Source organism: Protobothrops mucrosquamatus, unplaced genomic scaffold (genome assembly GCF_001527695.2).
Source record: "Protobothrops mucrosquamatus isolate PMUCROS unplaced genomic scaffold, P.Mucros_1.0 scaffold_99, whole genome shotgun sequence".
Taxonomy (NCBI): domain Eukaryota; kingdom Metazoa; phylum Chordata; class Lepidosauria; order Squamata; family Viperidae; genus Protobothrops; species Protobothrops mucrosquamatus.
In genome coordinates this window covers 1,107,175-1,119,957 of record NW_015386175.1, presented here as the reverse complement: position 1 = coordinate 1,119,957, position 12,783 = coordinate 1,107,175, and the positions used below count along the sequence as shown (strand labels likewise).

Genomic DNA, 12,783 nt, shown 5'->3' with positions numbered 1-12,783 from the left:
TGGGCAAGTGATAAAAATTACTGCTATAAGATAGTGTGAGAGACACTACTTGAGGTAAAAAACCAAATAATGGAGACTATCAGTGTCTACTGGCCATGCTAGTCCAGCAGTATAGCGGCAGCTTGCTTTGAAGACCAGTTTTGAGGGAACAAGAGCCCTTCATGCTCTATAGCCAAATACCAGTAGGTACCTAATTGGCCACTGTGAGATTTAACAGACCTTATCCAACAAGTCTGCTATTCTATTTATGTAGAGAATTTCCATTATGCTGGGGAATTGCTGTCTTTGTAGAGAAATTTTGTCCCTTAAAAGTGGAAGCCACGTTATTCTTTTAGTCCTTCATACCTCTTTCTGGTTTCTGCAGAATGCGCTGTACCAGTCGTGCCATGAGGACGAGAATGATGTCCAGACCATCTCTCACAAGTGCCAGGTAGTTGAACGTGAACACTACGAGCAGATGACCCGGAGCAAGAAATACCAGGATCGGCAAGATCTCTACTACCTGGCAGGAAGTTACGACCCCACTACAGGCCGGCTTGTGACTGCAGACGGTGTGCCTGTCCTGTGCTGAAACTGTGGGACACGACCACTGCTCTAGGGCCAGAAAATGGCTAAAGGGGAGGGCAGAAGGGCCAAGGGACAGTGGAAGGGGCCAGTCTCCTTATATGACTTCCTGGCAGTTGCATGCAAGGCCCGACAATATGCAAGGTGCCCGGCTTTGCCATGCCGGGGTTGCAGGCTGATCCCGGCTCCCCACATGGTTCTGTACAGAGTTGAATCCAAGCCATACTTTCCCTAGTACCTCTGACTGTTTGCCGCAGGCCAAACACAAATCAGGTTACCGCTCTATTTATTTTATGTGTAAATAATGTATTTCTGGTGGGAAGTTTTATGGAAACTTCCATAAAGGCAGGTTTGGGGAGGGGGCGGGTGGGAGGTGAGGGTCGATGGGTTTAATTTTGTGTTCAATGCACTGTTTTCCCTCCAGCTTAGCTGGGGGTGTGGACGCCAGGCAAGTGTGTAAATATAGAAGGGGGGCACTTGAACGATGTGGCAGTGGAGTCTCCAAAAGGCTATGCTGTCCTCACAGGACTGTGTACTATAGACTTGCCTCACTCTTTCTCTCCTACCATTTTTTATTATTATTATTATTATTATTATTGTTATTATTAATTATTGTTATTCTAATGATAAATATTCTGACAATGTCTGCGGATGTTAATATGCTCCTGTTAAAGAGAAGATTATATATATTATTATAAAATCAGGATCTTGCATTCTGGTCTCCATCTGGGGATGGGAAATAGATTTAGCTTGATTTATGGCCATAGCTCAGTGACGCAGATCACGCGATACATGCAGAAAAATCTCAGTTCGATCTATAGCATTTCTGACTTTAACTGAAAACCTGGGAAGCCACTACCTTATGTCAGCAATGCTGAGTGAGATGGACCGATGGTCTCTGACTCAGTACAAGCAAACTTCCTATCTTCTATGGACAGAAACCACTTGACCTGTCACATAAAATACAATTTAATTAAAGGATCTTTTCTGTGGAGGCCCTGCTGGGGTGTCTGAATGGGAAATAGACATTCTCACAAATATCAACTAGTGTGAGCAACTCTAATTTATTTCGATGGGAGTTATGTATGAGTTTTTTCCCCCCATTAGAATGTGGCTATTACGCATTGGTTTACCTGACACTATCTCCCTGTGGGAGCAGAATGTACATACAACCAATATAGATGCCATCCTACATTATGAGGCTGAGTGCAAATGCACTTATTTGTGACAACTTGTTTTCTCCCACTCTAGGCAAGTCATCTGTTCGAAGTTGGTTCAGAATTAAGCTTGCCTGAATACAAGTTGTGGCACCTGTAACTGGAATGTCTGATGTAGTCAGTCTCCGGCATTTGGATGACACCTCTAGACAATCACGGATCAGTAGTTTCAAGGGGAGGAGATGGTAGCTGTAAACGCTTAGGCTTATGTTAAGCAAGCTATATGATAAAGGTGAGCAATATGATTCTCCAGATATTGAACTCCAATTCCCATCATCTTAGCTGGCAAGATGAGTTATAAAGATTGACAGGAGCTCTTGTGGTCCAATAATATTCAAGAGGCCACACACAGTGTCCTTTCTAATAATACAGAATAGGGTTCAGGTCATAGATAAATCACAGAAAAGTTCATTATCTATTCCATGAGCGTTCCTTGCGGCATATTGGATTAGTAAGTTTGATGAATGCATAACTCATTATGCTTTAATAATTTTCCTATTTGTGGATAGGACTTTAAAAATATTCCACTAAATCCAAATCAAATTATTCTGTTCCTCTACAAATATGTAACCCTATACATAGATTCATGAGAAACTGCAAGCTGAACTATTACTTTTGAACAGCAAGTGAAATGTACTAGAAAACTAGCAAACAAATGTACTAGGGGAGGGGTCCCCAACCCCTGGGCCGCAGCCCATTACCAGGCCATGGCCTATTTGCAACTGGCCCATGTGAGCGGTGGGCCAGCACACACACACACATGTGCCCAGATCAACTTGCATAAGTCAAGCTGTGCATGCATGTGTGTGCATGCCGGCCTCCCGCTTGCGCAAGTTGAGCAGCATGCATGTGCATGCCAGCCCACCCCTTGTGTGGCCCGGTTCCCTTCTCCCCCCCCCACTGAGCAACCAAGCCACAAAGGTTGGGGACCGCTGTACTTGAGTAAGTTTTCTTCATGTTCAACTTTATCCTTTAAAATACCCCTTGGATTAAGCTGAGGAGTACCCAAAAGTAAATCCGTTTAAAAAAAAAAAGAGCAGAGAGAAAGTGGTTTTCTCCAACCCATTTCTGGATTATTCTAGCTATATCACAAGCTTTACTATTATGCTGTAACTGCAATTAAGTTATTCAGACCATTTGTTCAATCTTTCTGGAGGAGTTTATTCTCTCCCATCAAATTTGCGTTTAATCAAAGTAAAAATTCACCCATTTCTTTTCTCAAAAGATTTACTTGTTGAAATTCCATATGCTCTACAGCAGTTAAAATGTGATGTTAGGAATCCTCTTCTGCCCACCATAGTGTAGATGCTTTTATAATCTCATTTCTGCCCCTGCCCTCCTTTCTCATTCTCTTGGAATGAATTTTTATTTCATACAACTCTTAGTAACTGTTCATCAGTTGATGCTGGTGATTGCACAGCTAAGATGTCCACTGGTAAAGTAAGCCATTTTAGCTCTCCCTGAAATACAATTCCGTACAAGAGCTTCTTCCTATCTCCCAAGGTCACTTCCACATACCATCACATCCCAACTGCAATTCAGTAAACAACAGATTCTTGTGACTCATGCTGTCAGGAAAAAAAATGATCTGCATTCATAACACATCAGGATCCTCCTGAAACAGAATCACTCAAGGATTGAATGAAAATGCCTCCATCTTCATGATTTTAGCTTAGAGCTATTTTAATAAGAAACAGAAAAATAATTTTTGAAGTGAGCTCTTTTGCTACCTGTATTTACTTCTCTACATAATCACCACCATTCACTACATGCTTCTTCCAAAATGCACAAATTTCTTAAAGTCATCATGAAAAAAACTGCTCTTATCTCCTCAATTACATCCTGACATTCCTTTTCACCTCTTCCACTTCAAAACAAGAATTCACCAGTGTTCAGAACAAAAAGGATTTTTTGCTGTAATCTGACAGCCACTCAGGAGGCAACTGTGAAGTTGGATATCATTGTCCTAACCCAGCTGCTATACATCGTGAAATTCTTTCTATATATCATTAAAAACTCTTGTGTCTGTAACCTTTAACTGGGCAAAATGGTGCACGGGTAGGACAAAACTTTTTCAATCAATATACCTCAAACAGGCTAACTTACAGAATGCATCCAAAATCTATGACCCATGGCTCCTGTGGAATTGAAATTTGGCAAATTTTATATAATACTTTATGACATAATTATCATAAAGAATTTTATCACATAAGGTAAAACACTGCCTATGGTCAACTCCTGATATTTGACTGTGCTATAGAGTTCAACATGGGCTACTTTCAGGGCAAATACATCTTCGAATAGCTCCCTGAATTTTAAAGAACTTTTCAAGTACATTATTGTTAAGCCATTCTGGTAACAAAATATCTCAGAAGTGATGACCCAGTGAAGGTTATGGGCTGTATAGTATTTTTCCAAAACTGAATAACTTGAACATATCTTGGTTCAAATGGAGAGAGGAGAAAATGTTGTCCAGATTTGGTTGACAAGACAAGGTGGAATTCTTTTGTGAGAGCTTTAAGAAATAATACCTTTATTTTATATTTCCCACAGTAAACAGAAATGCAATAGCCAACTTTCCTTTAGTACTGCTTTATCATGATATGGATAGTTTCATGTTAAAACAAAAGCACTGCCTAAGTGTGGTGCGGGAAGTGGGAGGATGACAATCTTGGCTATCACTGCAGGATGGCAAACAGTTAACTAAGATGAAGCAACCATCTAGAAGATCCATTTCGTCTTCTAAGTCAGGGCTTTTCAACCAGTGGTACGGGTACCACCTGTGGTACATTGGCACCTGGCAGGTGGTACACGAACATCCTAGAAAAGTGGTAGCGGGGGAGGGGAATGAGCTGAACCGGTGGCAGCACCGCACAAGCCTGAGCGAGAGATGGCTGGAGCTGCAGGGCTGTCAGGGCTCAGCGGAAGCGCCAGGATCAGCGCCAGGCTCCAGCTGGAGCTTGGCGCTGATCCTGGCGCTTCTGAGCCCAGAAGAAGCGCCGATCAGCTGGAATGTTGCAGCATCTCCAGGGTCTTGTGATTTACATTCAGATGCTTGGCAACTGATTCATATTTATGACGGTCACAGTGGCCCAGGGTCATATGAAGTGACCAAAACCTGCTGCAACCACCCAGCAGACGGGGGGAATAAAAACCAAACACCCCCCCACACTCAACTCCCACTGCCAATCCTCAACAGAAATGCTCACAAGAATGAAAACCTCGGACAGGAGGAAGAGCGCGGCCGGGCGGGCAGGCAGGTATCTTGCTCGGCTGTGGCTTGGCGGGCACTTTTTTCAGTGCCATTGTAACTTCGAACAGTCACTAAGTGAACTGTTGTAAGTCGAGGACTACCTGTACTTTATCACTTTTTCCCTTTTTTTTTTTTTTTGGGTCATCAAGTTTTTGACATCTTGCTAGGCGACTGGTGGTACTCTGATGTTGCCATATCCTAAAAGTGGTACAATGGGTGAAAAGGTTGAAAAGCCCTGGTCTAAGTAGCCAGCAAACCTAAGGTCTTCTATCTCTTGTATTTAGTGGAGGAGGGAGGTTTCCTGGCCTAGACTGAGGACACCACTTGCCTAGGTTAGCACAGTGCAAGACTTGTGGGAAAGTTAAAAACAAACCTCCGGGTGCTCCTAGTCAGCTCTTATAGCCAGCCAACACAGCAACCCTTTAAGAAAAGTGGTGGTGAAGATGTACAAGTCTGCAGCATGTTGCTAGGTAGGAGGAGGGAAGTAAGACTGTACGTTGAAGGGGGCAGCTTGGCTTTCTCTCATGGTAAAGCCAGTCTTCTGCTCCCTCAGAAAAAATGCATTTTCCTAATGATGCACACTTTTTTTTTCTTTTTCACTTAAGACTCACAAGTCTCCTGGGGAAAACCATCCAGGCGGCTACAAGCAGGGACTAAATAAAGGAACCTCTGCAAACTTAAAGAGCAGTGTTACTTGTTTGGGCCACTTTATCAAAAGCTGGAATTGTTAGATAGATGACAACAGGAGACTCGTGAAATAAAGAGGGGAAATGGGGCCAAGGATGAAAGGAAGACCGACTTTCCAGGGCCACAAAGTCTTTGGCATCCTGCCAAAAGACTCTGCACATCTGTCACTGCTTTCAGCAACAAACTGGTTGAGAAAAAGAAGCTGACTTCATTTCAACTTCAGGGCACCACGCTTTAAGGAGGATACAGAGAAAGTGGAACCAGACATGCTAAGATGGAGCTGCTTTGCCTCATGGACTGGCAGATGCTTCGCTAAGGAACAGTGAGGAGTAAAATTTTCAGTAAATTTTAAGAAAAGGGTAAACATATTGAAAAGAAGAAAGCAAAACCTAGAATGATCTTCCTGTGGGCAAAACATGGAAACCAGAAGCTTCTTCAAAGCTTGTTCCAACCTTACCTGGGCAATCCTGCAGTGGACAGGAAATCTCTAGCGAATTTGAGAAATGACTAAACCTTTTTGTCTAATAATCCTAATTGTATGCCAACTACAGTAGTATCACTAATTATTTTATTCACGAGGTCAGTCATAAAAATTGGTTTATCATTTTAGGAGTAATGGTATCAGACATTTAGAGAACTAGTTCAATGTGATGTGTGCACTTAGCAAGTGAGTTGAATTAAGAAGTCTACAAAGATGGCCTTCCATTTTGTTACAAAAGTACAGGTAGTCCTCAATTTGCAACCATTCATTTAGTAACCATTCGAAGTTATAACAACACTGAAAAAAGTAACAGGACCGTTTTTCACACGACCGTTGCAGCATCCCCATGATCACATGATCAAAATTCAGATGCTTGGCCACTGACTCATATTTATGATGGTTGCAGTGTCCCAGGATCATGTGATCACCTTTTGTGACCTTCTGACAAGCAAAGTCAATGGGGAAGCCAAATTCACCGAACAACCAGGTTATTAACTTTTAACTGCAGTGATTCACTTAACAACTGTGGCAAGAAAAGTCGTAAAATGGGACAAAAACTCACTTAACATATGTTTTGTTTAGCAACGTAAATTTTGGGCTCAATTGGGATTGTAAGTTGAGGAGTACCTGTACAGATGAACTTTCTAAGCTGCAACATATCCCATAGTGGTGTTGTACAGGTACCCTATTGGATATTAGCCATAAGTTTTCATGTCTGAAGATAGCCTGCTTTCTCTTTTTTTGGGAAGGGGCGGACTAGGATATGGGAAAAGTTACTGAAAAAGCCTATTACCATATCCCTTACTCCAGAGTGCAGCCTATGGAAGGGGTCCAAATCCTTTGGAGGAGAGACCAAAATAAATGCAAAGAATAAAAAGGAAGCTGTGACAATAACAGGAATGTCACCCTTCCATTCTCCCAAAGACAATTAATGCCTTCCTTTGAAGCTCTTCAAGTTATTCATGTGCAAGGGCTTAATTCCTTCTCCATCCTGATCTTTTGTTCACTCATTACTCTGGAAGTGCACAGAAACCTCAGTATGTTTATCTTAGCCATTAGCATTGAAGCACTTGGAAAGCCAGAAAAAATAATTGTGGTGAAAGAAGAGACCTCAGTTGCTCTTGGGGGAGCAGCTTCAAAGAGAGTTGCTAAGAGGATGCAAGAACCATTTAATGATTGGTTAGTATTGTTTTCCTGTCTTGACAACTGAAAAAAAAAACCTACTGGACCTAAATAAATTATATATTTATTTGAATAATTACTTAAATCTCTCCCTTCAGCGTGAAGTCCCGGGACAGTCATAGTATATACAATCTTTTTAAACACCAATAAAATTCAAAATCATGTTTTATATAAATGCAAAAGAGCCAATTATTAATCAAGGGACTGACAGAAAAGCTTCACCTTTACCTACTGGAAAAAGCTAGCTGATGCAGATACGATCTAATCTCCAGGAGAAATATATTGCACATCCCACAGCAGGCATGCCATTATTCAGAAGGTGCCATATGAGTCCAGAAGTTCTGTTTGATTACCTTATCAGCAAAAGGGACTCCCAGGAGATTTCAATGCATGAGCAGAATAATATTCGGTCTCAACTTTTTATATATCAAAGCTAACACTGTGGATCAGATTCAATGACAGACTGAATTCACATAAAGAAGTGAGTCATGATTTGTTTAGTCATAGTTTATGAAATCACTCTTGGCTGGATTCACACACACATTAAACCTTAAAACTGGTTTATAAATTGCAGTGGCTAGCTTTGTACAAGCTACTAAACCAAAGTTGAATAATCTGCTTGATGGCTCAGCGTGAAATGCGAATCCAGTCAACTGCCTGCTAATACGGTCTTTAGGGATCATTGCAATGAGATCTTTCACTGTAAGTCAGCAGCGAAATCATCAAATTGTGTACAAGCTTCAGTTTCCAAACTTTCTTCAATAGCAGCCCTTATGCAGCACAATATGCAGCAGAGCATACTACTGTAAACAACTGCAACGGGAAGTAGGCATGGCAATACTTCTGCAACAGAGTTTAACCTCCCATCAATCAGGAAGGAATACTTCCAAGCTATGGACTTACTCTACTGCTCTGCCCAGAGGAAACAGTCCTTCCTTGGACCCACCAGTCCTCTATATATTTCCACATCCCCAGCAATTTCATTTTATTGCTTTGCATTCAAATTACCCCTCCTCCAGGTTTTAAACAAGTACCATCACAGTTTCATCCAATTCCATTGGAAAAGAGAAAGAGAAAGAAGACACTCGGTGAATAATGGAATGCAACTACCTCATAATGCTTTGGCATAAGAAGTATTCAGTGTGTGTGTGTAAATATGAATATGAATATAATTTTATAATTATATTTCCTGTTGTTCTGACCCATTGGTTTTATACAAAGTAAATGTTATGGAGGACAAGTGAGGCGCTTATGGGACTCCAGAACATAAAGCACATCTGAAATGGGCCAAGTAGCCAGCCAACCCTGTCAAACCTTTCTGGAATAACTCCTGGAGTGAGGAATGGTGGCAATGCAAAACGTTACCTTTATCTTCCAATCTACAGAGCCACTCCAGAAGTATAATGTGGGCCAAAAGTAAAAATGAAACAGGCCATGCTTGATACATTGTTCATAACTTTTAGCATTAAAATAATCCCTAGATGGGACCAAAGCTGTTTCAGATCAAAACCAGGCCTGAAGTCAGATAGCAATGAGTCTCAATCAACTTGGTGTCCTCTAGGCTTCAGCTCTATTTGTGCTTGACATCTGCGCCTTTCTGCCTTGTAAAATAGGGGGGGGGGAACCTTAGTGGATGAAATTCTTGCCTATATCATAGCATAGAGGTTTAATTTTTTCCAAATCCAAAGTTGCATTTTACTTTTGAGTGGCGTACTAATAGCTGTACAACAAAAACAGTAGACCAGACAAAATGTAAATCTGATTTAAATTTTCATGTACAGTAACTAAATATATTAAACTAAGTTAATATAGCTGCTTTCCAATCATGAATTTTAATCATGAAATTAACTAGTTCTCCTTTCTGTCACATTAAAAATTTGGCAGTTCCATTTGGAGGTGTCAGGTTCCCTGCCTTGAACTTGACAGACGTTTCCCAGGCACTCGTCAGAGTACTAGATAAAAATCTTCCTTGTGCAGTAGGATGAAGCCATTTAAAATAGTTGGTTGCCCTCTGTCAACACAAAACAAATGCTATAAGATAACAATTTGTCTTTTCACTTTCTCCATCCGAGTATAGATGATGGACAAGTAGAACGTCACATCCAATAGTTGAAACAGGGCCTGCCAAAAACATGGTACGAATTGTGTGTTTTTGTCAGAAATCAGGTGATGGGCAGATTAGGGTTCCAGAAAATTTGATGAATTGACAGTTCCAACTTTAACATCATCATCATCATCATCATCATCATCATCATCATCATCATCATCATCATCATCATCATCATTATTATTAAATAGGCCATTTTAGAGAAGAGGACTTTGAGAGGTGGTACTTCAGTTACAGAATCCAGAAAAATAAGTACCATGAACTTGGAAGGGAAGGGGAGAGGGGAGGATACAACAAACCGATAATGTAGCCACAGGTCTGGCAAGATGAAATGCAATTCAAAGTTCTTGATCCGATAGAAGGCTGGCAAAAGACATCGAAAAAGCTGCACTCTTAAATAACCCCAAATGATCAGCTAGCTACCTGTCATGTTAGAAGGGGGGGGAAGTACTGCACCTTTACAACCTATGGACTTCAACTCCCAAAATTCCTGAGCCATCCATGCTGGCTCAGGAATTCTGGGAGTTGAAGTCCACAGGTTGTAAAGGTGCCACAATTGCTCATCCCCATCAACTTCCTCCATCAAGATATACAGCTGACCATTCTGGTTAAGCTTCCCCTTCTCCTTGATAAAGGGAGGGGCAAATGACAAAGTTCCTTAAGGTCATCCATATTCACCTGCATATAAGGGTCCTTCCTTTATAGATCATGGATTCAATCTCCTTCCTAGCAACAAGAGTCTTAGAAAGCTCCCAAGTTTTCCTCATGTTGAATGGAGGCTGAAAGAGGGTAATAAGGCATCATCCCACTTGTTCTGAGTGTTTGGAATATAACAGATTTAAAGATCAAAGTGAGAAAAAAACGAAAATGCTTAACTGAGTTTGGGAGAAACCTATAGATGTTCTAGATTTATCTGACCTATTCCAGCATCTTTCAGGAAATGGTGTCAGGCTTCCTCCAAGGCAAAAATACATAAGCCCAATTTCATTCAGCCAGTAGCAGGTCTTAAGGGACACCCCCCCTCCAATAACCAAGATGATTATTTGCAAATCATGAAGATTATATAAGCAGCTCTCAGGGTGAAGCCTAATTTCTTTTTGACACTTGGTTCTTGTTTGCATTCTTGTTTTCCCTTATCTTTCTGCTCCCATTGCTTGAGCATTCATGTGGACTTCTCTTCTTCCACATCAGCTCCTCTCAATTCTATGCAGGTCTTCTATTACTTCACCTGAGGCCCAGCGTCTTACTGCCCTTTGTGCCTGAAATTGCCTGCAGAACATCTATATAATGTTACTTTTTATATTTTTTAAATGGTTCTTTCAAATTTTCTTTTTTTCATGAAGATACATAACCTCACAATCTCCACTGCTTGACTATAACTCTCTTTTTCTCTCTCTCATTCTGAAATAAACATAATCCCACCAATCCTGGTCAGATTTTAAGGAGTCATCTTCTAAGTGCAGCCTCTGTTATTTTCTATTTTATAAAATGCCATAGCAGCACATTTATGGTGGGTAATGAGGAGGAAGAAAATGTTTGGCATAGCGTTTATGGCACCAGGCCAGAAACTGGGAGACCAGGAGTTTTAGTCCTGCCTCAAGCACAAAGCCTGCTAGGTGACCTTGGGCCAGTCACTCACTCTCAGCCCTAGGAAGAAGTCAATGGCAAACTGCTTCTAAAAATTTGCCAAGAAAATTGCAGGAATTAGTCCAGGCAATTGCCAGAAATCAACACTGATTTTAATGTGCAAAACCCAAAAATAATAAGAAGGCTGCAAGACTATGCAGGTTTGGGGATCCTATTTTTTTAAAGTAACTGATAAGGGAAAATTGGGCTATCTTTCTTGCTACTGAAATTTGCGAAGCAACTGCAGAATTTCTGAATTTCTAGAATTTCTGAAAACCCAGACCATGTCATTTTCCACTTGTAACCTTTCTTTTTTTAAACATGGCTTCATCTACCTTTTTTTCTTCTTCTTACCACCAGCACTCTTGAAAAAAAAGGGGGAAGAGAAGGAATGCCGATGGTGGACTTTCACTGGAAACACCATTTATGTTTCAGTGGACAAAAAGGAAAAGCTTGAGCTGGCCACTTTTGTGTGAAGTCAATGTTTCAACAACACAAGAGACAAAGCACAGAGAACAAGCTAACACTACAGAAATAAACAGAAACCAAGAAGAACTTTGGATGCCAAAGGTGGCTCAAGGGAAAGATTCAGTGGGAAAGAGACTTAAGCAGAACATGGATGGGTGAATTTTTAGCCTGGTGGGATTAAAGTCACAGTGGGCAACTCTCATCCCAGAAGCTACATGCAACGGCATATCCCATTTTTGCTGCCCCTAGATTGTTCTGCTAAAACGTAGTGGCATGGCAACTTACACTGAGACAGAAATTAAGGGGTCATATAGGTACATTCTGCTTTCATCAGATTTAAGGCACCAAGTACCATCAAATCCCCCTTGAAAATAAATTAAAAATTAACATCCTTCCCTGCACTATTGACAACAGAAACCTTTTTTTCCCCAAAAGCACAGTGCGTAGTAGTATTACAAAATATTGGGTTTCTATGGATTATAGGAATAGAAAGAATACTGATACACACACATCTACAAACGCTTCTCCAAAGGGAAGTTTTCCCCAACACTGCTCTCACCTTCCATTTGTGCAGTGTCATTTTGGTTAAGATGGTGGTGCCTTGTTTGGCTGTGACTGCTTCAGCTCTCAAAAGTGTTGGGGTTTTGGAGATGAAAGAGCCATCTGGATTGAGAGAGCCGTGGTGGTACAGTGGTTAGAAAGTAATACTGCAGGCTACTTCTGCTGCCTGCCAATTCGGCAGTTTGATTCTTACCGGCTCAAGGTTGACTCAGCCTTCCATCCTTCTGAGGTCAGTAAAATCAGGACCCAGATTGTTGGGGGCAATTTACTGACACTGTAAACCAGTTAGAGAGGGCTGTAAAGCACTGTGAAGTGGTATATAAGTCTAAGTTGGGTGTCAAACTGCCGGCCCGCGGGCTGGATGCATCACGACAAAACTGCACCCACTCCGTTGCCGGCAATGGGGGAAAAGATCCGATCGCGAGTTTGACATGTCTGGTCTAAGTGCTAATGCTATTCTATAAGAATTGTGGCAAGGAAGCAGAATTGTAATGTCAAACTGTTATAATTTATATATGTGTGTGTGTGTGTGTGTATACAGCATGTTTGTGTGTGTGTGTGTGTGTATGGGTATATATTTTCTTTTGAGAGTGGGCATCAGAATTTCATTTTTAATGTGTCCCAGAGTGTTCACAGA

The 12,783-nt window shown here is 41.2% G+C and overlaps 1 protein-coding gene across 1 annotated transcript in view; it reads left to right on the top strand.

Annotated features, from left to right (window-relative positions):
* BAHCC1 (BAH domain and coiled-coil containing 1) overlaps positions 1–573 on the top strand; it is a 103,861-nt gene extending 103,288 nt beyond the window's left edge. Inside the window, exon 27 of the mRNA XM_029284007.1 lies at positions 365–573. Within this exon, the coding sequence (XP_029139840.1) occupies positions 365–571 (207 nt within the window). The 3' untranslated portion in view covers positions 572–573. The remainder of the gene's footprint in view (positions 1–364) is intronic.
* Positions 574–12,783: the final 12,210 nt, after the last annotated feature.